Genomic DNA, 26,384 nt, shown 5'->3' with positions numbered 1-26,384 from the left:
TCTCTCTGGTCACATGGAATCATGACATATTACATGAATGTGACGTACTAGGGTACGATCATGCCACACATACTTTATCAGACAATACTGACCAGCAAATTGAGTTTTCAAATGATGCTTTATAAGGCATTTTTTATGCAAAGATTATTACAAGTGTTTAGGGGTATATTCAGTCACATTGAGTATATATATATATATATATATATAATGTCATTTATATATGGAGGTACTGACCATGGCTCCAAGGGTAAAATGAATTTTATACTTAAAGTAGCAATTTAACCATTTCGTTATATATGAAGAGTACGGTGTATTCTTTTCAAATTTATATCACTTATTCTTTAAATACAGAGTGGATATATATAGAGAGAGATCTATATCTATGTAATATGCATATACTTATGAGTGGTTTCAGAGTAAGAGCTGTGTTAGTCTGTATTCGCAAAAAGAAAAGGAGGACTTGTGGCACCTTAGAGACTAACCAATTTATTTGAGCATAAGCTTTCGTGAGCTACAGCTCACTTCATCGGATGCATACTGTGGAAACTGCAGAAGACATTATATACACAGAGACCATGAAACAATACCTCCTCCCACCCCACTCTCCTGCTGGTAATAGCTTATCTAAAGTGATCACTCTCCTTACAATGTGTATGATAATCAAGTTGGGCCATTTCCAGCACAAATCCAGGTTTTCTCACCCTCCCCCACCCCCCCCACACACGCACACAAACGAGGGTGAGAAAACGTGGATTTGTGCTGGAAATGGCCCAACTTGATTATCAACCTCTCGGTTGAGCTCGACCCACAATATGTAAGCGGGCAAGTGCTCATTTTCAGGGTGCACCCGAGGGCAGCATACCAGACTGTTCCCAGGATCCTCCCTCCCTTATTTTTACCAACTGCCTTTCTCCTTTCCTCCCTGCGTGGGCATCTATAATGTCGGAAAGATGAGTCCTCAGTACGATGGCGTGGAGTTACACCCTTCAGTTACTTTCTACCCCTCTTTCCAACCCCCCTCCCTGTCCCTCTTCAGAGACCCTTCTCATGAGGGTCTCCTCATGCAGGAGGTAGAGGGATTACTGCAGGTAGGTGTGGTGGAGGTCATTCCTCCAGAGTTCAAGAACAAGGGGTTCTGTTCCTGGTACTTTTTAAGGTCAAGGGCGGTCTACAACCTATTCTGGACCTACGAGACCTGAACCGCTTCCTAGCAAAGCTGAAGTTCCTCATGGTTTCCCTGGCCTCCATCATCCCTTCCCTGGATCCGGAAGACTGGTATGCCACCCTCAATCTGAAAAGTGCATACTTTCACATTGCCATCTTCGAGGGACACAGACGCTTCCTCTGGTTTACAGTGGGTCCCAAACCCTGTCAGTTTGCAGTCCTCCCGTTTGGCCTAGCAACAACACCGCAGGTATTTACCAAGAGCATTTCAGTGGTGGCTGCCTACCTCAGATGTCGGGGTGTCCAGATCTACTCATACCTAGATGACTGGCTAGTCAAGGGCAGAGCCAGGTACAAAGGGATGTCATGAAGCTGTTAGCCTCCTGCCATTGCCTCGGTCTGTTGGTAAACGACAAAAAATCCATGTTGGTTCCGGTACATAGGATAGAGTTCATCAGCGCAGTGCTCGACTCGACCTGAGCCAGGGCGTTCCTGTCACTGGAGAGATTCAGGACACTGATGTACCTCATCGCGGAAGTCTCTGCATTTCCCCTGACCACGGCCAGGGTTTGCCTGTGTCTGCTAGGTCACATGGCAGCGTGTACATATGTGGTGCGCCACGCCAGGCTCTGGATGCAACCACTGCAGCAGTGGCTGGCGACGGTCTACTCCCAGTCCAGGGACCACCTGGAGAAGGTCGTCACCATCCCCATGACAGTACTTACCTTGCTGCTATGGTGGACCAACCCCAGGAAAGTCCTAGAAGGTGTTCCCTTTGTCAGCACTCCTCACTCAGTCGAGTTGGTTTCGGATGCCCTGGACTTCGGCTGGGGGTCACACCTCAGCACCCTCCAGACCCAAGGTATGTGGTCCCCAGAGGAATCGATACTACACTTCACTGTCAAAGAGCTCAGGGCAGTGCACAGTACATGCACAGTCTTCCGACCTTACCTGTTGGGCAGAGTGGTCAGAGTCCTCATGGACAACACAGCCTTGATGTTCTGTATCAACAGACAAGGCGACGTGCAATCCTCGGCACTCTGTCTCTGGGACTTTTGCATCGACCACGGAATCCATCTAGAAGCGTGTCACCTTCTGGGTGCCAAAAACACACTAGCATATCACCTAAGCAGGGACTTCTCCTCTGACCACAAGTGGGTGCTTCACCAGAAGGTAGCCAGCATGATCTTCGAGAGGTGGGGAACTCCCGAAGTGGATTTGTTCGCGACCAGGCAGAACAGGATGTGCCACAGATTTTGCTCCAGACAGGGTCTGGGCAAGGGCTCCCTCTCTGATGCCTTCCTCCTGCCATGGGCAGGAAGCCTGATGTATGCTGTCAAGGTTCCTCCCCCACTCTGAACTCTAGGGTACAGATGTGGGGACCTGCATGAAAAACCTCCTAAGCTTATCTTTACCAGCTTAGGTCAAAACTTCCCCAAGGTACAAAATATTCCACCCTTTGTCCTTGGATTGGCCACTACCACCACCAAACTAATACTGGTTACTGGGGAAGAGCTGTTTGGACGCGTCTTTCCCCCCAAAATACTTCCCAAAACCTTGCACCCCACTTCCTGGACAAGGTTTGGTAAAAAGCCTCACCAATTTGCCTAGGTGACTACAGACCCAGACCCTTGGATCTTAAGAACAATGAACAATCCTCCCAACACTTGCACCCCCCATTTTCTGGGAAATGTTGGATAAAAAGCCTCACCAATTTGCATAGGTGACCACAGACCCAGACCCTTGGATCTTTAGAACAATGAACAATCCTCCCAACACTTGCACCCCCCCTTTTCTGGGAAATGTTGGATAAAAAGCCTCACCAATTTGCATAGGTGACCACAGACCCAAACCCTTGGATCTGAGAACAATGAAAAAGCATTCAGTTTTCTTACAAGAAGACTTTTAATAAAAATAGAAGTAAATAGAAATAAAGAAATCCCTCCTGTAAAATCAGGATGGTAGATACCTTACAGGGTAATTAGATTCAAAAACGTAGAGAATCCCTCTAGGCAAAACCTTAAGTTACAAAAAAGATACACAGACAGAAATAGTTATTCTATTCAGCACAGTTCTTTTCTCAGCCATTTAAAGAAATCATAATCTGACACATACCGAGCTAGATTACTTACTAAAAGTTCTAAGACTCCATTCCTGGTCTATCCCCGGCCAAGACAGACTATAGACAGACGCACAGACCCTTTGTTTCTCTCCCTCCTCCCAGCTTTTGAAAGTATCTTGTCTCCTCATTGGTCATTTTGGTCAGGTGCCAGCGAAGTTACCTTTAGCTTCTTAACCCTTTACAGGTGAGAGGAGCTTTCCCCTGGCCAGGAGGGATTTCAAAGGGGTTTACCCTTCCCTTTATATTTATGACATATGCGTTCCCTCTGATTCTGCTCATCAGCAAGGTCCTAGTGAAAATCAAGAGAGGAAAGGCGCAGGTTATCATGATCGCCCTGGCGTGGCCTTGCCAGCATTGGTCCGGGACGCTGTCAGGCTTGTCAGCGATCCCTCCTTGGCCCTGTCGAACTGACTGGGCCTGCTGTCACAGAGTCACAGCCGACTCTTGTACCCCAACCTGGCGTCCGTCCACCTCACCACATCGATGTTGCGTGGCTGAACCCAGATGAACAGGCCTGTTTGGAAGGGGTCCAGAAGGTCCTCGAGAGTAGAAAGCCCTCAACTCAGCAGACCTACCTGGCAAAGTGGACAAGGTTCTCCCGCTGGGCGGCTGAACGGGGCATCTCCCCTTTGCATTCTTCGGTGCAGTCGATCTTAGACTACCTGCTTCATTTGAGGAACCAGGGTCTGGCACACTCCTCTATCAGGGTGCATCTGGTGGTCATTTCAGCCTTTCATCTGCCAATCCATGGCAGACGGTGTTCTCCCATGCCATAATGGTAAGGTTCCTTAGAGGCTTCGAGAGACTCTTTCCTCAAGTCTGGTTGCCAGCCCCTTAGTGGTATCTCAACTTGGTTCTGTCCAGGCTCACGGGACCACCCTTTGAGCCTTTGGCCTTATGCTCCCTGTCTCACCTATCATGGAAGGTAGCTTTCCTGGTGGCGTGATGTTAGCGAGGCAAGTCTCCGAGCTGTGAGCCCTGACCTCAGAATCGTACACAGTCTTCAGTAAGGACAAGGTTCAGCTCTAGCCCCACCTGGCTTTCCTTCCCAGGGTGGTGTCCATTTTCCACATGAGCCAGGACGTCTTCCTTCCAGTCTTCTGCCCTAAGCCCCATGAGATTAGTGAAGAGAGGTGCCTTCAGACTTTGGACGTAAGAAGGGCTCTGGCTTTCCAGCTAGTTCGGACAAAGCCTTTCTGTAAGTCAACTCAGGTTTTCATCTCTACAGCTGATAGGATGGAAGGCCTCCCAGTGTCCATGCAGAGGATTTCTAACTGGATCACCTCTTGCATTCGGACCTGCTACAGGTTGGCGGGAGTCCCTCCACTGCCAGTCTTCAGAGCCCACTCAACCGGAGTTCAGGCATCTTCAGCAGCCTTCCTGGCGCACTTCCCAATCCAGGACATCTGTTGAACTGTGATGTGGTCCTCGTTGCACACATTCACAGCCCACTACGCCATCACTCAGCCGGCCAGGGATGACGCTGGGTCCGGCAGAGCTGTGTTGCAATCTACACATCCGTGAACTCCTACCAACCTCTGAGGGGTACTGATTGGGAGTCACCTTAGTGGAATGGACATGAGCAAGCATTCAAAGAAGAAAAGACAGTTACCTTTTCTGTAAGTGGTGTTCTTCGAGATGTGTTGCTCAAGTCCATTCCACAACCTGCCCTTTTTCCCCACTGTCGGAGTTTCTGGCAAGAAGGAACTGAGGGTGGGGGGAACCAGCAGTGCCCAATATACGGCAGCGTGTGCACACCACTTTAGGGGGTGCCAAAGGTGGTCCCCTATGGATACTGCTGAGGCACCAGTGCACACCTAAGTTGAATGGACATGAGCAACGCATCTCAAAGAACGCCAGTTACGGAAAAGGTAACTGTCTTTTACTATGTGGTCGTTTTGATGTAAAATAATTCTGAATTTCCTATTGTTGGTGCTCATGGCTTTACTTGAGCAACTTTAATTGTTGTACATTTAAGTGTTTGTGTTGGATACATACATAGAGACTGCAAATTCTTCAGGGAAGGAGACCATGCTCTTTTTAATAGGTTAGTGGGAAAGGGACTGTCTTTTTTTTAATTTTCAAGATGCATTGCCAAAGTAATGATATTACAGAAATATTGATTAAGCATAATAGTATTTATATATGTGTTGATACCTTAAAAATTGGGGGAAAATATTTCAGGCCAGTATGTAAGGCTTGTTACAGTATTTTTTAATCTTATTCAACCAGTGTATAACTGCTTGTCTTTATAAATTACAATTTTTAATGTACTCTTTGATTTATAGATCTTTCTACCGTCACAGCATTGAATTTTTGCCAAAATTACGAAAATAATTTTGTCAGTAAAACACTAATTTTCCAATTTTAGATTAAAAAAGCTTGATGCTTTTGGTGTATGCTTAGCACAATAATACATAAAATAATTTGTGCAAATAACCATAGAAGTAAGAGGCTTGTACTGACAGTTGAGGTTTGAGAGACTGCAGAAATTTTACTGGTGCTATGTTGCTACTTATTATTATTTATTCAGTTATAAAGATCTTATTGTTCATTTTTTATGTGTCTAGGTCTGGAAAACATTTTATTGAAACTTCCTACAAAGTGAAAGTTGTAGATTTGTTTTGGTTTTTTTTTCCGTGTAGCCAAACGGAAACAGAGAAGCAGATTTTTTTTATAGTTGGGTGTGTGACATTAGCCACCTTCCAGTTTTCTGCAATAGTAGCTGTTTGTAGTGCTAAATAATCTATTTCCTTTTTTATCAACATAAAAAGTGCCTGGATATGTGCTCTCAGTACCCTGTCAATTATGTTAAATTTTCAAATCCAGTAAAGTTTAATCAGCTCAGTTCATCTACCAAGTAGGAGCTCATAATTAACGTTAACACACCTATTCATCTTCTCATCTCCTACTTGTCTGAGCTAAGAGGATGAACAAAATCTTCAGATGCTTAAGTCGGGGAATATCAAGTAGGAGAAGGGGAGGTTATTTGTTCTGCATACAGCGTTAGTGAGACCATTACTGGAATACTGTGTTCAGTTCTGGTTTCCATGCTTCAAAGGAGATGTTGAAAAATTGGAAAGCCTTCAGAAGAGAGCTGTAGGAATGATCTGAGGTCTGGAAAACTAGGGAGAGACTAAAGAAGCTCCAGTACATTTAGTTTATCCAAGAAAAAGGTTAAGAGCTGACTGATCATGGTCTACAAGTACCTACAAGGGAAAGAGATTTCTGACAGCTCTTTAATTTAGCAGAAAAAGGCATAATGAGAGCCAATGGCTAAAGCTAGACAAAATCAGATTAGAAATAAGGCACACACTTTTCACAGAGAGAGTAATTCATTGTAACAGCTTACCTAGGGATGTGGTAGATTCTTCATTAGTTAAGATCTTTAATCAACACTGGACATCTTTCTAAGGGAGATTTTTTAGCTCTGACAGAATTTACTGTCTTGAAGCAGAGATCATATTCCATGATCATAATATGGTTCTTTCTGGCCTTTCACTTGACCTTTGAAGATTCATAGGTTGTAACATGTTGGCCCTGCAATGTGTCCTAAAATCAGTAAATTCTGGCTACTTAGGATCACGGGCAGGAGGGCTTGCCAGACCTCTTAAAAGCAATTAATATTCAATTCAGTTCAAATGTTTGAGATTTCTAATATTTAAGTATGGACCAAGATTTCTGAATCTTGTGGGTGAATAGTGTGTGCTAGGCATCAATTCTAAGCAAGAGATTAACAATTTTACAGTTATAATGCAAAATTAAAATGTATACATAAATAATTAAGCAGTCTTGTAGCACAGAGGGTAAGTTACTGTACCATGTTTGTCATTCATATGCTGGCTATCTTGGGCAGCATCAGTATCATTGATCCATCACAGCATACTCCACCACTTCTCCTCAGTCCAAGTCTTTCCTAGAAGGAACAGCTGCAGGAAGTGTAACCCAGCATCCAGAAAGCAGTTCAGGAGGCACTTGTGGCCAATCAAATTAAAACATGAAACAGCTACTTTGCACATACTTATAACAAAGGCAAACACCCTAGAGTAGTGCTCCTGTTGATCAATGCAAGATCAGAGATCAGGAAGCCCTTTATTATTCAGTCTTATAAGACAATCAGCACAGGGCACCAGCCTACTCCGTGAATCTAGCAACATGGGCATCCTGCTAATCTATAGACTTTTGAAAAGGAGTCGACTGAGATACTGTGTGAAATAGTAAAAATAACGAGGAGTCCTTGTGGCACCTTAGAGATTAACAAATTTATTTGGGCATAAGCTTTCGTGGGCTAAAACCCACTTCATCAGATGCATGGAGTAAAAAAGACAGTAAGAAGAATATATATTATAGCACATGAAAAGATGGGAGTTGCCTTACCAAGTGGGGGGTCAGTGCTAACAAGCCAATTCGATTAAGGTGGAAGTGGCTTATTCTCATTCTCAATTAATTCTCAAATAACTGGTGAGGAAATATTCAAGGTTCTCGATAAATTTATAGTAGATGAAGGTCTTAACTGATGTGTGGGGGTCTGTGCACTAATGGGGCAGCAGCCAGGACTGGAAAGAACAGTGGGGTTGTAGCACAAGTAAAGAAAGTCACATTAGCAGCAGTTTTGAGACACTGCATGATTCATTGTCAAGCTTTGGCACAGAATAAGTTGAAACCTGAAAGTCTCTAGACCAGGGATCTCAAACTCAAATCACCACGAGGGCCACATGAGGACTAGTACATTGGCCCAAGGGCCACATCACTGACACCTTTTCATACACAGATACAAAAGCCCCCTCCGGCCCTGCCCCCACTCCACCCCTTCCCTGAGGCCCTGCCCCTGCCCCACCTCTTCCCACCCCCATTCCAACCCCTTCCCCAAAGTCCCCACCCCAACTCCGCCCCCTCCCTGCCCCTATTTCAAGCCCTTCCCCAAATCTCCGCCCCTGCCCTGCCTCTTCTCTGCCTCCTCCCCTGAGCACGCAGCTCCCCACTCCTCCCCACTCCCTTCTGGAAAGCGCTAAGCACCGCCAAACAGCTGTTTGGCAGCAGGAAGCTCTTGGAGGTAGGCAGAGGACCACATGCAGCCCGCTGTGGGGGTGGGGGGAGGGAGGGTGGAGCGGAGGGGAGCTTGGTGGCCACAGGAAATAACTCGGGGGGGGGGGGGGGGTCAGGGAACTTGGCGGGCTGCAGCAAATAACTCAGCAGGCTGCATGTAGCCCGTGGGCCACGTGTTTGAGACCCCTGTTCTAGACCCTCAATATCATTATTAAAATTGTTAATTTTATAAAATCCCAGACAGTGAACAAATGTTGTTTTAGCATTCTGTGTGAAGAGATGGGCTCAGCTTCTGTTTCACACTGAAGTCAGGTGGTTGTCATGTTGGGAAAGTGTTCCAGCACATCTTTGAATTGCATGATGATACCAGAATTTTCCTCCTTGGAAAAACTGAACTATTCTAGATTCTGGATTAACACAACAATACACAATGTCTCCACTCGACTCCAGAACCCAGCATTTCCTGTGGCAAAGAACCTATCCCCTTCCTTTTCAAAAGAAATTATCTGCAGTTGAGACGGGATTCCTGGGACACCAGGAACTATACAACAGACGCATGAATGATAACCTAGTTCCTTCCTTCTCTGAATTCTGCCCATCCATGCAACAGGAACTGCTAGAAGCATTACAGAGTCACCTGGTGTGTCTGATCCCTTTCTGAATAGTGAAAGAGTCAAGTTCATTTGGGATTTTTCTGCTGAAACTGCCAACACCTATTTTGGGCAGGGAAATTTACCAGCAACTCTAGAAGATGCCATAATCTGGCCACTTTTTAAGGAAACAATTGTTCAGTGCAATGGACTTTGTCAACTATTGCCCAGTATCTAATCTTCCATACCTGGAGAGTTTATTAGATTGTTTAAGGGCTGCCTCCAACTTCAGCTGGATATAGCTGATATGCTGGACCTATCCCAGTCAGGCTTTAGGTCAGGTCATGGAACAGTGATGGCATTAACAGAAGATTTCCTATAGAACAAGGATCCTTAAACTTACCACTAGACCTTGCCTCAGCATGTGATAGAGCCAGACATGGAATCCTGTTGTCTCACCTCAACTACGGCCAGGCTTAGCAGGATCATGCTAAGATAGATTCAGTATATCCCCTCATTCTGCTCCCAGAGAGCCATGGTTAGGGTTACTTTCACCAGCAGAACACTCAGCTGCGGAGTCTCCCAGGCATCCATCTGTTCCTGTATCCTGTTCAACCTCTGTATCAGGCAACACCCAGCTGTATTGAGAGCTTCAAATGAGACACAGAGTACCATCCCGCAGCTATTCACAGGTCTGAGCTCAGCATCCAGCTGAAACTGAATATTGGAAAGAATGAGGCAGTGCTGATGGAGAGAAATAAGCACTTGGAAGATCTCACTTAGTCTCAGAACAAAGCCTCTCTTGTGAGCATGACAAGTTACTGAGAACACATCACACCAGTACTCCACTCAGTTCTCTGGCTCCCTGTTGAATATTGGATCATAGTCAAAGTTTCAGTCTGCAACTTCCATGCCCTCCCTGGAATTGGTCCCTGTTACCTGAAGAATGGCCTTCCATGTTGGCTGTATCCCACAAGAACAAGGAAATTGCTGACCTCAGAAGCGACACTTGTATTTTCCGGAGACCATTTTCTTGTCAACTGGCTTGTGAATCTGAGATTCACTCTTGGAAGAGGTGAGGAGGGCTACTGACTTCAGGTTCTTCAAAGGAGATTGCAAAACCCACTTCTTTGACTCTGCCTGCCCAAAATTTCACTGCACGCAAACATGCCAGGCACATACAATTAAAAGAAAAATAAATAAAATGCAGTTTCTGTTGGTTGAAGTGAGGAGTGAAAGTGAGAGAGATAGAGACACCTTTGTGAAAAATATCTATATTCAATTCTGACTTCAGGAGGCACTCAGATACCAGAGTAACAGGCACAGCATGGAAACATAGGTGGCTCTCGGCAGCTCTCCGCAGCTCTCCAACAAATGAGTGTTATGCCTATTCACAAGAAACCATCCCTTTATACAATCAGTCTTGCCAGTTATTTCCATGTTTATATCTATCTTTTTTTTTCTTTTGGAGGGGCGAATATGTTAGAAGTTTGTGATAAAGGAACTCTTGAATTACCTATAGTCCTCCAATTGCCGTATTCCATTTCAGACAGCAATTACACCTTGATATTGCCCCGAGGCAGTGTTGGTTTCAGTAATTCATGAGCTAGACAAAGTTCAGGTGTGCATGTTGATTTTTTCTAAGATCTCCCTGGCTTTTATGTCACCTGGTAGTAATGTATTTGCAGTACCTGGAAGGAGTAGACAGAACTGCATAATCATACTGCTTATAGCTCAGATAATTACCCATCAAATGATCAACAAACCATACTTTAATCCCAGTGTTAACCCCAAAATGGTGCTGTGCAAATACATAATAAAATTCAGCTGCAATTTACCTGCACCATTAAAATAAACAATGAATACAGGCAACACAATCTTTTAGGTGATGTGACTGTATGAAGATAAATGGGACAGAATATAGCCCTATGGTAGGTAAAGCAGAGCCTTTAGATAGTGGCAGGACAACTGCCTCTTAGGGACTTGTCTACGTGGCAGGTTGTTATGTGGCAAGCCAAAGTGTGAATCTACAACACTCAGTAACTTGCAGTCTGGAGGCTGCCACAGCATAACGGAAGTCCCGGTGTGCAGCTTAGCATATTGCTCTGTTACTCATTGAGCTGATAGCTCACCCAGGAAGCCTAAGTTGCCGACTTCTAGCAGTAATTGATAAAGGCTATCAGTACCTAAATTTGTTTATCAACTAAGATATTTATCCTGATTTATAACTTAAACCCCATGTTTCTACTCTACCATGCTGTGCACTAGCCTTTCCTGAGTATCGTGCATTTTTATTGCTAGGAAGTCATCCTTACTTCCCCTGTGCCTCCTGACTTTTGTTATCTCTTTTGTTTGGTCATTATATATTTGGTTCTGAAATTAGATTGCAGATTCTTTGTTGCACGACCATGTCTTAATTTTATTTTTTGGCATCTACTGAGTGCACTTTGGGGCTTTATAAAGCAATACATTATAATAAATTGTGACTTGGGGACAAGGTTTTCTCAGTGCAGGGCCCTCTCTTGGATCAAATTCCAGAGCAGAGCCAGTGTTAGTTCTGCCTGATATGTTCCAGGGAGTGACTGTATCCTTTCTGTAGTGAATGAGGAGAGTTTTTTCTTTTTTAATAGGTTAGGAAGTGTGTAATTGTCATTTTTCTTAACATTGTGTTAATTTGGATGACTTTGTGCTCATAGCACAAATGGGAAGGGTACACTTTAAATCAAAAAATGAAATGAAATCCATTTGGGCACAGCCTTATCCTTACTGAAGTGATGGGAGTTATGCATGCCCAAAGAAGGGGTGATCTGGCCCTGTGTTTTTATTTATTGTGGATAAAAAATCCTTTTCTACCTCATAGACTTATTTTTGTCTTAAACAGATCAAAGCATGTCTGAAAGCAAACCCAGTGATACCAGAGTTATGATCTTCTCCTCATTTCGAGACAGCGTCCAAGAAATTGCTGAAATGCTTTCCCAGCACGAGCCAATTGTCAGAGTAATGACCTTCGTTGGCCACTCCACAGGAAAGAGCATGAAGGGCTTTACACAAAAAGATCAGCTTGAGGTAAAGATATAATCAATCTTGTTTGAGAAGATGGGTGTAGGGAATGTGATGTGCTAATATATATTGTATAGAAATGACTGTGTAGTTTTAAGTTCCATTAGTAAATTGCTGTACTAAGTAAACCACTAAGTAAGATCTCGAGACCTCTTGGTGCCAACTGGAGAAGGTCCAAGGGGTGCACAGGATTTTACAGAGATCCTCTGGATCAGATATATGCATAACAGTTCACCAAAGGGTGACATGTGTGGACTCTACTGAGATCCAAGGGCCCACCAGTCATCATAATCTTTGTGAAATGTAGGCGTGGATAATATTTGAGGAGTTGTGTATCTATACTAAAAACTATGTTCTTAAGGTCTGGGAGCTGAGGCAAGTCACCAAGAAGTGACAGACCTCGCACATGTTCCTTTCAGGCTGGAGGTAACCGATGCTTTTTTCTTTATCTGGCCATAAGTATTGTGTGTCTCACAATGAATGCCTATTTGCATACTCAGTGGAGGGGTATCCTGTTTCACTAAGACCAAAGAACTAGTCTGGTATATCAGGATGCAAAGAAGCACACAGGATCCTTCACTGAGAAGACAAGCTAACAGTATGTTTTATGAAAGGAGGGTCACAGCCAGCCTGGCTGTAAAACACTGAAAGGATTTTGCATGAGCAATAGTCTATAACACATAAGAGTAGTTAATTAAGTCTAGACTCTAGAATGCATGTTACGATTTTATTTTATATGTAACAATTTGTTTCCAATACTTCTCCTAGCTATTACTTAAATGTCTGTGCTACGTTAAATAAACTTATACTTGACTTCTCCATAAACTTATCTAAGTGCTATGTGTTAGGTGGAGTGGTGACTTGAGGTGAAAGTGGTAAGTAGGGATGTATTGTTCTTTGAAAGTAGCAGACCTGTGAATATTGCAGATGTCTAGTGGATCAGGAGCTGGACACTCCAGGGAGACAGTTGGAGCTAATCTGTAGAGAGAGAGTGGGGCCTGCGTAGGCTTAGAGGAGGGAATGCTTGTGTTGCCCATGGCCAGTGGGGCTTGGGAGCTGACCCCCCAGCATACAGACATGGCTTCCTCACGCCGAAGTCAGATGGTAGTGTGGGATGTCTCAGCCCTGGGAAGCATGACATCCACTTGCAAAGTATTTTTTTTCAGGTCATCTGCCCCAAAAGAAATGTATAAAAGAGAAAATATTTGCATTTAATAATTTTGTGGTGTGATTTCTTTTAATAACAAATATGCAATATTTGAAAAGAATGAAAATGTCTGTGGAATGAATTGAGTACAGTGCTGTTTTCCCTAGTTTTTTTGAATTCTAAATGGTGAGACATACCCTAAAATCTTGACTTAATGGAGTAGTAGAAATACATATTTGTAATATTGAGAAACTGATTAGTAGGAGTAGGTTTCTCTTGTGTATGTCGTAGCTGCAGGCTGGATAAGGTGTGAAACATCTGTGATTCTGTTTTTAAGGGTAGAATAACATTGATAATACTGACATACATAGCATTTGTTAGTCAGCAGTTTGAACTGGAATAGTTAACTGTTTTGGAAGGAGGTAGATTGTGCTTCTACAGTTTTTAGACAAGCTGAATTTTAATCACCGGGCTGGAATGTAAAAAGATGGTGAGAATTTATTTAGGACAGTAAAAGAGATTTATGATATGTGTTTTAATCCATTTTTAGGTGGTAAAATGCTTTCGTGAAGGTGGCTATAATACACTGGTCTCTACATGTGTAGGAGAAGAAGGGTTAGATATTGGAGAAGTTGACCTCATAATCTGTTTTGATGCTCAAAAAAGTCCAATTCGTCTTGTGCAGCGAATGGGTCGAACTGGGCGCAAGCGGAAAGGCAGAATTGTTGTCATACTTGCAGAAGGACGGGAACAACGGGTGAGTTAAGAAATCTCTCACTGTAGTATTTTCTAACTTTTCAGTCTCATCAATTATTCATAGAATCATAGAATAAAAGAGTTGGAAGGGACCTCTGGAGGCCATCTAGTCCAACCACCTGCCCAGAGCAAGACCAATCCCAACTAAATCATCCCAGCCAGGGCTTTGTCAAGCCTGACCTTAAAAACTTCTAAGGAAGGGGATTCCACCACCTCCCTAGGTAACGCATTCCAGTGTTTCACCACTCTCCTACTGAAAAAGTTTTTCCTAATATCCAACCTAAATCTCCCCCACTGCGACTTGAGACCATTACTCCTTGTCCTGTCATCAGCTACCACTGAGAACAGTCTAGATCCATCCTCTTTGGATCCATCTTTCAGGTAGTTAAAAGCAGCTATCAAATCCCCCCTCATTCTTCTCTTCTGCAGACTAAACAATCCCAGTTCCCTCAGCCTCTCCTCATAAGTCATGTGTTCCAGACCCCTAATCATTTTTGTTGCCCTTCGCTGGACTCTCTCCAATTTCTCCACATCCTTCTTGTAGTGTGGGGCCCAAAACTGGACACAATACTCCAGATGAGGCCTCACCAGTGTCAAATAGAGGGGAACGATCATGTCCCTCGATCTGCTGGCAATGCCCCTACTTATGCACCCCAAAATGCCATTGGCCTTCTTGGCAACAAAGGCACACTGTCGACCCCTATCCAGCTTCTCGTCCACTGTCACCCCTAGGTCCTTCTCTGCAGAACTACTGCCTAGCCATTCAGTCCCTCGTCTGTAGCGGTGCATGGGATTCTTCCGTCCTAAGTGCAGGACTCTGCACTTGTCCTTGTTGAACCTCATCAGATTTCTTTTGGCCCAATCCTCCAATTTGTCTAGGTCCCTCTGTCTCCTATCCCTACCCTCTAGCGTATCTACCACTCCTCCCAGTTTAGTGTCATCCGCAAACTTGCTGAGGGTGCAATCCACACCATCCTCCAGATCATTAATGAAGATATTGAACAAACCCGGCCCCAGGACCGACTGTTGGGGCACTCCGCTAGATACCGGCTGCCAACTAGACATGGAGCCATTGATCACTACCCGTTGAGCCCGACAATCTAGCCAACTTTGTACCCACCTTATAGTGCATTCATCCAGCCCATACATCTTTCACTTGCGGACAGGAATACTGTGGGGGACCGAGTCAAAAGCTTTGCTAAAGTCAAGGAGTAACACGTCCACTGCTTTACCTTCATCCATAGAACCAGTTATCGCATCATAGAAGGCAATTAGATTAGTCATGCATGACTTTCCCTTGGTGAATCCATGCTGACTGTTCCTGATCACTTTCCTCTCGTCTAAGTGCTTCATAATTGATTCCTTGAGGACATACATGCTCCATGATTTTTCCGGGGACTGAGGTGAGGCTGACTGGCCTGTAGTTCCCAGGATCCTCCTTCTTCCCTCAAAAATTCTCACAAAACAATTGCATGCAGATTGATTAAAATCCTGGGGAGCTTGATGATGGTGGTGAACTCTTTGGGGTTTTTTTCAGTCCTAAGTCTTTCAAAGCCTTTGAGGCAGATAAGTAATTATACCTATTATACAGATGGGTAAACTGAAGCATATAAGGTTGTGACTTGCTCAAGGTCACAAAATAATTAGTGGCAGAGCTGGCATTAGAGTGGGGGGCTTGAAGCTCCATGGTCCCCCTCCGCTGGCGGCTCTGAACTGCTGGGCTCCCCTGTCACTTGTGACAAGGTCCTCTGCTGCTCACAGTGAGGCGCGGTAGGTGTCCTCTGTTGCTCACGGCGGAGGGGAGTGCAGCAGGAGTATCTCACAGCTCCCTGTCTCCGCAGGCACCAGGGGACCCTGCAGCTCCCATCCAGTGCTGCCTAAAGTCACAGAGCTCTTTGGAAGTCATGGATTCCGTGACTAAATTGCAGCCCTAGTGATAAGCACTTTGGAACAGCAGCACTGAGTGTGAGGTGAAGTCTGAGGAGATCTGCATAAATGGAAATCTCCTGTGACTGTTAAAGAGTTGAGCATCCCATCTCAGCTTAACATTCTCACTCGATACTGTTCCAGTTGAAGATGTGGTGTTTGTATCTGGCTTAGACTTTGAGATGACAGAGATTTGATTCTCAGACAAGGTATCCTTAGTCACTCCTGTCTGTTAAGAGGAACCTCTCAGAAGGGCATACTGTATTTGAAAAGAAAAAGGTGGGTGATATGTTGTTTAAATGTCATAAGTAGATATTTTCAGTTGCCACCTACAAAATCTGCCTGATTATTATACATGTTTAAAAGCTCCCTGCGTCATGGGATACTAATGTGGTTGTTTGCTGAAGCTTTCTTTTGAAGCAGTTGTATTCCTGTGACCTTCAGGTTATTACATGGAAACCTTTGAGGCAGACAGTTCTGATCATACATTTGTAAGCTTTAGATTCCACTTTAGCACAAGCTGGTCAGAGGAACACCACTTTTGGAAGGAAGCTAGGAATGGTGGGAGTGGGGAATCAAGTCTCAGGTTTACATCCAAAGATTTTGGGGTCACAAGTGTAAGAAGAGGCATGTGAAAGCTCAGCCCCATACGTTCTAAACAGGAAAATTATTCAGGAAGGTCGTCAGACAACTCCATACAGATTTTTCAAGGCGTATGCAGGCCTATTAGCACGACGTTTGTTTCCCTATATAGATTTTCCTCCTTAAAAAGTGTCACCTAACAAAAACTTCTTGCAAACTGTATGATTTAGGAGCTGATTGAGAGTTGGCGTTCTTCACTTGTAAGTAATCTTTTCAAATACAATCCAAGTTAGCAGTGACCAGAAGTGGTTGCCAGCTGATGGCCTCTCTTGTCTCAGTCTGGTCCTACTAGACGGATGTCTGCATCACAGAAGAAATCACTTAGAATTGGCATCTTACTGGACTTCTCCTTTCGTGCTTTTAATAAGAAAAACAAAAGAAATAGTATTGTTGTGTTTTTATACAGAAGTTTCATCTTGGTGAAGAAAGGGTATACAGATTATTATAGTTTTAAACCCCATAATTTTGCACAACTGGGAAAATTTAAATAGCTAGAAATCTAAAAAAAACCCCAAAAACGCTTAAAAATATTGATATTAATTGAAATCTGAAAAATAAAAATCAAACTTGGCCAAGTCACATTGTATTTAACCTAGATTACTCTAAACTCCGTCAGGGAGGGGTGGTCCGTGTCATCCCCCGCCCCCCCCCCCAAGGTTCATGCCCACTTTTGATACTGTGTCCAAAAAAAATTTAATTCTGTATAATACTTTTGTTGTAGTTATGTCTTACTGCAGGGTTTCTTATTCAGATGACATGTTCTCAGACATCTCTGTCTTTTCTTCAGTGCTATGTATTATGCTCTGCATGGTTTTCATAAATGAATTTGTTAGGCCATCTCCTCACCTCATTTTAGTTGCCTGCAGTAAGTGAGTGGAAAGGTAAGAATGGGCTGAGAAGAAAGGGAGTGGCAGTCTTTTTGTTCTGTGTTAGGTTGTTTTTTCTTCCACTGGAACTTTTAAGATGTTTTTCTGTGTAGCTGGATGACCTGATTATTGTCATGCATATCTTTCTCTTCCTTTCCTCTGTTCGTCCTGAGATGGGGTCAGATTGTGAACCCCTTACTGACAGCTCTGTGAACCCATTACTCTCACAAGTAGTTCAATTGACTCCATTGGGGCGATTCATGTGAGTAAAGGAGTCACAATCTGGCTTTGATGTGTCGCATCAAATTTGGCCTGTATTCTTTTGTTTTTGACAGGTTTCAGAGTAGCAGCCGTGTTAATCTGTATTCGCAAAAAGAAAAGGAGTACTTGTGGCACCTTAGAGACTAAGACATTTATTTGAGCATAAGTGAGCTGTAGCTCACGAAAACTTATGCTCAAATAAATGTGTTATTCTCTAAGGTGCCACAAGTACTCTTTTTCTTTTGTTTTTGTAACACGTTTGGGGACTCAAAAATATAATCCGTAACAAAAGTATTAAAAAATACCTGAATGTTCAAGTGCCCTTTTAATTCTCTTAGTCATAAGGTGAAACTCTCCAGTAACAAGTGGCTTATCCTCTATTTTACAGACTTACAATCAAAGCCAGTCCAACAAAAAGAGCATTTACAAAGCAATTTCGGAAAACAAAATGCTTCACTTTTACCAGCAAAGCCCTCGTCTGATTCCTGAAGGAATAAACCCAAAGTTGCACAAAATGTTTATCACTCCTGCAATATATGAACCAAATAATTCAAGATCACTTTCCAAAGAGAGAAAATCCAGCTCCCTCCAGCATAAATCCGCTCTCTTTTCCATGGGCACAAGTAAGATGATGATGATTTCTTTACACATATTATGTAACCAGTGGTTCTCAAACTAGTTACCATTGTGGGCTGCATCCAATACTACCTGTATGGCCCTGAGGATGTCACATGGACCACAGCTGTGTGCTGATTGGGCCACAGGTTTAGAACCATTGGTGTAAGCTGATGTCTTGACTGCATTGTGATACTGAAACATGCACAAAACTGTTCATAAGTGTTATGGGTCGTTAGTAAAAAATATAATTTATCTTACTCATAACTTTTCAGTTCCAATATTATGATGAGACCACTTGTTTATATACAAGTTCCAATTCTTTCAGCATCCTTGAATCATAGTTATTCCCTTAGTGTGTACAGTGTGAATCAGCTACTTGTCTCACTTTTTTCCTTAATTCAACTCCCAAGTGTTTGCTGGGTCTTAAACAAGTATATTGCATCAAAAGGTTTTTGCATCTTTATCAGGCTCTGTAACTTAGGCAGGAATTGTTTTCTTGACTAATTTTAATAATATTAGAAAAACTGCTGAAAATTCACCACATATTTTAGCAGATAACTATAGATCATAGAATATCAGGGTTGGAAGGGACCTCAGGAGGTCATCTAGTTCAACCCCCTGCTCAAAGCAGGACCAATCCCCAACTAAATCAAGATGGAATGCTCCCTGTATTTGCAGAGCTCTTGTTTCAGTCTGAAAAATGGCAGGGTCTTAGACCTGACCCATTGGAACTATAGATTCCTAGGTCAGAAGGGACTATTGTGATAATCTAGTCTGACCTCCTGCATTACACCGGTCATAGAACTTCCGCATAATAATTCCTAGAGCAGATCTTTTTAAGTAAAACATCCAGTCTTGATTTTTTTAAAAGTATTGATGGAGAATCCACTGTGGTAAATTGTTCAAATGGTTAATTACCCTGTACACGCTCTGCTCAAAAATTATGCCTCATTTCCAGCCTAGCACCAGCTAATAGCCATTGGGTCATGTTATATCTTTCTCTGCTTAAACCGAAGAACCCATTATTAAATGTTTGTTCCCCATGTAGATACTTAAATCTTTTGTCGACCCTTTGGCCATTTCACGTTCTCTTGTTTGGTAAGAAGAGGGGGACCCTCAGAACAGATAGGAATAACCAAAGACTCTTCTAATACATTGGAAAAGGTAAAGGTGTGATCAGCACCACAGCTTGTGTCCAGGGAACTGCTTGTTCTACCACTTGAGATTAGGTTCATCCAAGAAGTTTTTGTAGTAGACATAATCTAACCCCTTCCCTTCTTCTCTCCTGCCCCCAAGACTTGATAATTCATCTCTGAAAGCAACTTGGCTCATTCCAGTAGTGTACAACTTAAAAGAAAATGTCAGTGAATTCTGGTACTTCATTACAGGATGACTGAAAATTTACATAAACAGAATATGTTTTTAAATCCCTCCTAATCCCTTTTCTCAAAGAAAGATGGAGTTTTGTAAGATTTTACTGGGGTGGGGAGACACTGAGATCAAAGACAAGAAGACAGGATACTGGGCTAGATGGACCTTTGGTCTGACCCAGTATGGCCATTCTTATGGCTATACAAACTAATAATTGTGCCAAACAAACTAATATTTTTAGATGTTGTAGACAACAATCTAAATTATAAGACCAACAGTAAAATGTTTAATTACTTATTTCCATTAATTTAATCACTACTGTATTTTGAAATGCCTTTTCAAATTTTTTTACTTAGAACTTTACTTGTAATTTCAAATACTCTACTCTTCTGCATTTATATACTGAACTTGAATAAGCCTCTGATCTATGGTTTTGTATTAAAGTAATATACTTATGTCACATATATCTTTTTACAGTTATTATTTAGCTCTAAAGTTCCCTACTTATTACAAATATTTTTTTTCAGTAGATGTCAATTTGTCTGAATTTTTTTTTAATTACATCATATTTGAGGGCTGATGCATTTTTCGTAGTGATAAATCTTATGTCTTTTGTTGCAAATGAATCCTTTAATTTGGGGTTTTAAAATGTATCCAGTGTGCCAGCATTGCCTTTGGCAGACTGTCTCTCTAGGTGCTCACCAATCACGACATCAGAACACACACTAAACTTTTGGTTTATAAAGCAGTGGTAATAGTCCCAACTCTCCTCTACGGCTGTGAGACTCGGGTGCCCTACAGAAAACGCCTGAAAGACCAGGAACGCCAGGACCCGCGCTTTCTTCGGAAGATCCTCAACATAAAGTGGGAGGATCATCGCACTAATGTCAGTGTCCTCACAGAGGCCAACATCGTCAGTGTTGAGGCCCTGATTATCCAGCACCAGCTGAGGTGGAGCGGCCACTGTGCGTGCATACCTGGTGTACACTTACCAGAACAACTGCTGTTTGCCCAGCTCACCAAAGGAGAAAAGAAACTGGGAGGCCAAAAGAAAGGCTTTAAAGACACCGTCAAGATAAACATCCAAGCGATGTGGCATTGACCCCACACACTGGGAGACAGGATAGAGATAAGTGGTGAAGGCTTGTCAAAGAAGGAATGTCTACTTTTGAGGAAAATCACCTTGCCCTGATAGCAGAAAAATGCCAGAAAAGAAAGGTCAGACAACTGACACACAACAATCTTGGCCCAACCCTGACTTCCAGCACCACCTACAATAACTGCCAATGAGTTTGCAGCTCAAGGATTAGATTCCTCACTCCCCAAAGGACCCATAAAAAATAAAACCTGTGAAAGAGATCATCCTTGACCTTGAGGGATCGCTGACGATAACGGATTCAAAGACTTATTTTACAAATAAATTTGTATATGAACTTGTGCCAACCTGCGTCCCCATTCCTCTCCATTTTAGTACAATGCTGCTCATTGGTGTGAAATCACACTGTGTCATCCGAATGCTTGGCACATTTTTTATTCCTATGAGATAAGTGTAGTTGCTGATGAGTGGAACAGTATCTATTATTGTTTTAAACCAGAGATCCTAATTACTTGAGTAATCTGTTTAAGAGGCTATTTTTTAGATGTAGTATTTGCTGTAATGGCCCACTCATCCTATGGGATAGTGAGCTGTTTGCACGCACTTTGGTTGGTGGCAAATGTACCTTGATACATTCTCTTTCTCCCCTGGGAGTATGAAGATCCATTGAGTTTGAGTCCTGGTTAGATACTTGAGAGGTACCTGGTCTAAGTGGATCCTAAAATTGCTGCTGTCCTGCTTAAGAAGTAAGCATCTGAAGAAGGAGGCCTGCAGCCTCTTCAACTCAGTAGGATTAATTCTTCTGTGGCTTGGTTTCCTAACCAGCTTTTGAGAAGGCCTGGAAGAAAGGGAACTTGGTAAAATTTCCAGACTCTCTTGCAGACTCTGCTTCCACTAGCTCCATCCTGTTTCCCATGCAAGACTCAGGTGTCACTTGGTAGAGCAAGTACAATTAGCCACTTTCATCGAGCAGCAGCTGCCTGCAAGTTCGATTCTTTCTGAAAGCTCTCCTCTCAGAATCTTACCTCCCGGAGGCTTTGTCTACACTGGGAATTTTGCAGGCTTCCCGCTGCTGATGGTCAGCCACTGTAGTGCTGCACTGTTGGAGCTGATGCCTGCTTGAGAAAGCATGAGGGCTTGGGGTAGGAGAGATTCTTTGTTTCCAGCTGGTTCCTTCCAGCAGTTAGAAATATCAGAGCTCAGAAGGAAGGGTTACTGTTGTTCAGCACACCATAGGAAGAGGAAGATTGTTTTCCTGGTAAGACCAGACAATTCCAAACCAAGGATTTTGAGTTTGTTTCCTTTTGGATCTTTCGCATCCAGGAATGCTACTCTCACTGAAGAACATGTCTGCTTTCCCTCTTGACCTAGATACTGAGAAGATTAAGAGCTCATGGAAGCCTCTGGACTTTAAAACTGATCTACACAAATTGCAGGTGCTCCCCAGGGACTTTTGTGATTTATAAGCTACTCTCCAGAAGATTGATTCAGCCATTTCATTTAATCAGAGTATTTACACTGCCTCCATCCCTGTGCTATCTCATCAGCATGGTCATTGCAATGGGCTACCTTTTTCTAAAATTCCTTTTTAAAAAAAACCACTTTAAAATATTACTGAACTGCTGATTACCTAATCTGGCTTTTTAATGTCAAGTATGTTGGATCAGAGAGTGCTTTTGAGCCTGCTCTGGGATCCAGAGGCATAACTGGTAAAGGCCCCTCAGATTTCTGTGGCAATAAAATGGAAAATGCTGATGCAGTAAAATATCTCTATACTTGTCCCTGTAGGGTTTTATGTGACTGAAGCATATGGAGTAAACTAAAATGTCTAAATGTCATATTTATAGGCTGGTTATGGCTCTACTGAAAAACTTACTTATTGTATGCTGAATAATTTGTCATGGAGGGGTGAAAATAATAGTCAAATAACATATGACTGCTTGGCCTTGCTGCAGATACCACTCTCAACACCATGTCTTCTAACCCTCTGGTTAGAGCACATCTGGTTGGTACAGTGTCAACAGCCAGTGCTTTCACGTGGGATCCTGGTGTTGCTAACAGTGATTCAGCAGAACTGATGTTAATAATGGGAAATATTTCAAAAACGAGCCTGATGTAGACAGGACTATAATTTCTGATTGTTTAATATTTTGCATGATCTTGGTGGCCACATTGCTGGGTGTTGCAGACCAAATGACTCAGCAACCTTGAGTGTCGTCCTGGTCTGCCTCCATTCTTTTACAGCTGCTAGTTTTGATACTAAATTTGGCAGGATTCGTCTTCACTGATGCTCATAAAAAATTCATACTGGTGTATCATAAAATCATAGAATATCAGGGTTGGAAAGGACCTCAGGAGGTCATCTAGTTCAATCCCCTGCTCAAAGCAGGACCGATCCCCAATTAAATCATCCCAGCCAGGGCTTTGTCAAGCCTGACCTTAAAAACTTCTAAGGAAGGGGATTCCACCACCTCCCTAGGTAATGCATTCCAGTGTTTCACCACCCTCCTAGTGAAAAAGTTTTTCCTAATATCCAACCTAAATCTCCCCCACTGCAACTTGAGACCATTACTCCTTGTTCTGTCATCTGCTACCACTGAGAACAGTCTAGAGCCATCCTCTTTGGAACCCCTTTTCAGGTAGTTGAAAGCAGCTATCAAATCCCCCCTCATTCTTCTCTTTCTGTGTAGAAAGCTATTTCTATGTTATAATTATGAGGAGCCAAAAAAAATTGCTATTTAGATGATATTAAATGGATTTAGCAGGGAGCTCGCTGAAACACTGCTTAGCTGCTCGGCTGCATCACATGACCTCCCCCCTACACATTCAGTTGGAAGGCAAAACCATGCTGACCTGTGATATTACACTGTTGTTCAAGGGGCCTTACAAAAACTCAGTAAAACTTGACTTCAGGAATCCTGCTTGAATGTTTGGCTTTAAAAGAAAATTTAAAAGAAAAAGGCTCCAGGAGTTCTTCTGAATGTTATGTTACTTCCTGACAACATGCATGAAGGGTTTGGGGATTTTACAGTATGGTCCAAACATAATAGTGTGGTGTACTGGACATCATAGCTTCATTTTGGTTAACTGGAAAATCTATAGCACATTCCGTCTCAAGTGACACACTTTGTACTTCAGAAAAAACTGATTATATTCACTTTATTAAGTAACTATGAAGTTTTTAACTGAGCTCAGAAAGCCTGTATCTTAATGTCTGTTAGGTTTGTCCCCTTCGTGCTACAGCAATAGAAAAAGTCTATTTTTAAAAAAGTTACTGGAGAAGATTTTTCCTGTTGAAAAATAGTTCACAAAAGGCAGATCCTTCAAGCAAGGGTAAACATCACAGGACAATAGCATGGTATTAAATCGTAAACACTCTCTCAGTTCAGGACCCAGTCATCATTCACTCTGATATTCACTTCACTGTTTGTGTTACATTTGCAAGTTTGTACCCTACAGAAAAATGAAGTACCTTACCCAGTGGTACCTGGGGGTGTTAAAGTGCATCGTGTGTGACAATCTTAAAGGTGACACAAAAGTATGAGTACCAACCTCAGAGCAGACTGTTAAAAACCAGGGCACAAACTCCAAACTGATTGTGAATTCCAGGCTTAGGTTTCACCAACCAACTGCACTAAGTGCCAACTTTTCATTATCTTTGAAAACTCGTGGCGAACCGGGGAAGTCCCGGATGACTGGAAAAAGGCTAATGTAGTGCCAATCTTTAAAAAAGGGAAGAAGGAAGATCCTGGGAACTACAGGCCAGTCAGCCTCACCTCAGTCCCTGGAAAAATCATGGAGCAGGTCCTCAAAGAATCAATCCTGAAGCACTTGCATGAGAGGAAAGTGATCAGGAACAGCCAGCATGGATTCACCAAGGGAAGGTCATGCCTGACTAATCTAATCGCCTTTTATGATGAGATTACTGGTTCTGTGGATGAAGGGAAAGCAGTGGATGTATTGTTTCTTGACTTTAGCAAAGCTTTTGACACGGTCTCCCATAGTATTCTTGTCAGCAAGTTAAGGAAGTATGGGCTGGATGAATGCACCATAAGGTGGGTAGAAAGCTGGCTAAATTGTCGGGCTCAACGGGTAGTGATCAATGGCTCCATGTCTAGTTGGCAGCCGGTATCAAGTGGAGTGCCCCAGGGGTCGGTCCTGGGGCCGGTTTTATTCAATATCTTCATAAATGATCTGGAGGATGGTGTGGATTGCACTCTCAGCAAATTTGCGGATGATACTAAACTGGGAGGAGTGGTAGATACGCTGGAGGGGAGGGATAGGATACAGAAGGACCTAGACCAATTGGAAGATTGGGCCAAAAGGAATCTGATGAGGTTCAATAAGGATAAGTGCAGGGTCCTGCACTTAGGACGGAAGAACCCAATGCACAGCTACAGACTAGGGACCGAATGGCTAGGCAGCAGTTCTGCAGAAAAGGACCTAGGGGTGACAGTGGACGAGAAGCTGGATATGAGTCAGCAGTGTGCCCTTGTTGCCAAGAAGGCCAATGGCATTTTGGGATGTATAAGTAGGGGCATAGCGAGCAGATCGAGGGACGTGATCGTTCCCCTCTATTCGACATTGGTGAGGCCTCATCTGGAGTACTGTGTCCAGTTTTGGGCCCCACACTTCAAGAAGGATGTGGATAAATTGGAGAGAGTCCAGCGAAGGGCAACAAAAATGATTAGGGGACTGGAACACATGAGTTATGAGGAGAGGCTGAGGGAGCTGGGATTGTTTAGCCTGCAGAAGAGAAGAATGAGGGGGGATTTGATAGCTGCTTTCAACTACCTGAAAGGGGGTTCCAAAGAGGATGGCTCTAGACTGTTCTCAATGGTAGCAGATGACAGAACGAGGAGTAATGGTCTCAAGTTGCAGTGGGGGAGGTTTAGATTGGATATTAGGAAAAACTTTTTCACTAAGAGGGTGGTGAAACACTGGAATGCGTTACCTAGGGAGGTGGTAGAATCTCCTTCCTTAGAGGTTTTTAAGGTCAGGCTTGACAAAGCCCTGGCTGGGATGATTTAACTGGGAATTGGTCCTGCTTTGAGCAGGGGGTTGGACTAGATGACCTTCTGGGGTCCCTTCCAACCCTGATATTCTATGATTCTATGATTCTATGAACTCTTCAGAGACTTTAACAGCCTCAACACAGAGCCACAGACAGTCCCCTTGGGTACTCCAGTCTGTCTTGCCACCCAAGTAAGCGTATCTTTGTGATCGATGGCCCCTTACACCAAAAATCACAGCAATATTCAAGTTACTCCTAATCCCAAAGGACCAGTCACTTACTTCATGTCAGTTGCGCTTTAGGTCTCATACCAAAGACAAAAAGAAAAGGAGTACTTGTGGCACCTTAGAGACTAACACATTTATTTGAGCATAAGCTTTCGTGAGCTACAACTCACATCCGATGAAGTGAGCTGTAGCTCACGAAAGCTTATGCTCAGATAAATGTGTTAGTCTCTAAGGTGCCACAAGTACTCCCTTTCTTTTTGCGAATACAGACTAACACGGCTGCTACTCTGATACCAAAGACAGTGCTTGTAGCCAATTCCATAGTAACCTGTATTAAGATTTATTAAAAAAAAAAGGGAACTAGATTGTTGTTTACAAGGTTAAAGCAAGCAAACATAGACACACAAATGAGTTACAGTCTTAGTTTTCAAAAAGTAATATAGGCCTCTATCATCAGCAAGCTCTATTTATCCTTTAG

The 26,384-nt window shown here is 43.0% G+C and overlaps 1 protein-coding gene across 13 annotated transcripts in view; it reads left to right on the top strand.

Moving 5' to 3' along the window:
• The window catches only part of FANCM (FA complementation group M), a 147,954-nt gene that overhangs the window by 70,172 nt on the left and 51,398 nt on the right, over positions 1-26,384 (top strand). For all 13 annotated transcript variants that reach the window (XR_012159625.1, XM_073350242.1, XM_073350241.1 and 10 more), the window contains 3 exons: positions 11,804-11,988; positions 13,680-13,886; positions 17,969-18,203. Coding sequence is in view for 12 of the 13 variants with exons in the window: in XM_073350242.1 (XP_073206343.1) it covers positions 11,804-11,988; positions 13,680-13,886; positions 17,969-18,203 (627 nt within the window). In the remaining variant the exon portion in view is untranslated. The remainder of the gene's footprint in view (positions 1-11,803; positions 11,989-13,679; positions 13,887-17,968; positions 18,204-26,384) is intronic.

The sequence above is a fragment of the Lepidochelys kempii genome, chromosome 6, assembly GCF_965140265.1.
Source record: "Lepidochelys kempii isolate rLepKem1 chromosome 6, rLepKem1.hap2, whole genome shotgun sequence".
In the NCBI taxonomy this organism is placed as follows: domain Eukaryota; kingdom Metazoa; phylum Chordata; order Testudines; family Cheloniidae; genus Lepidochelys; species Lepidochelys kempii.
Note: the sequence above shows the minus strand (reverse complement) of the source record. Positions and strands in the feature narration are given on the sequence as shown.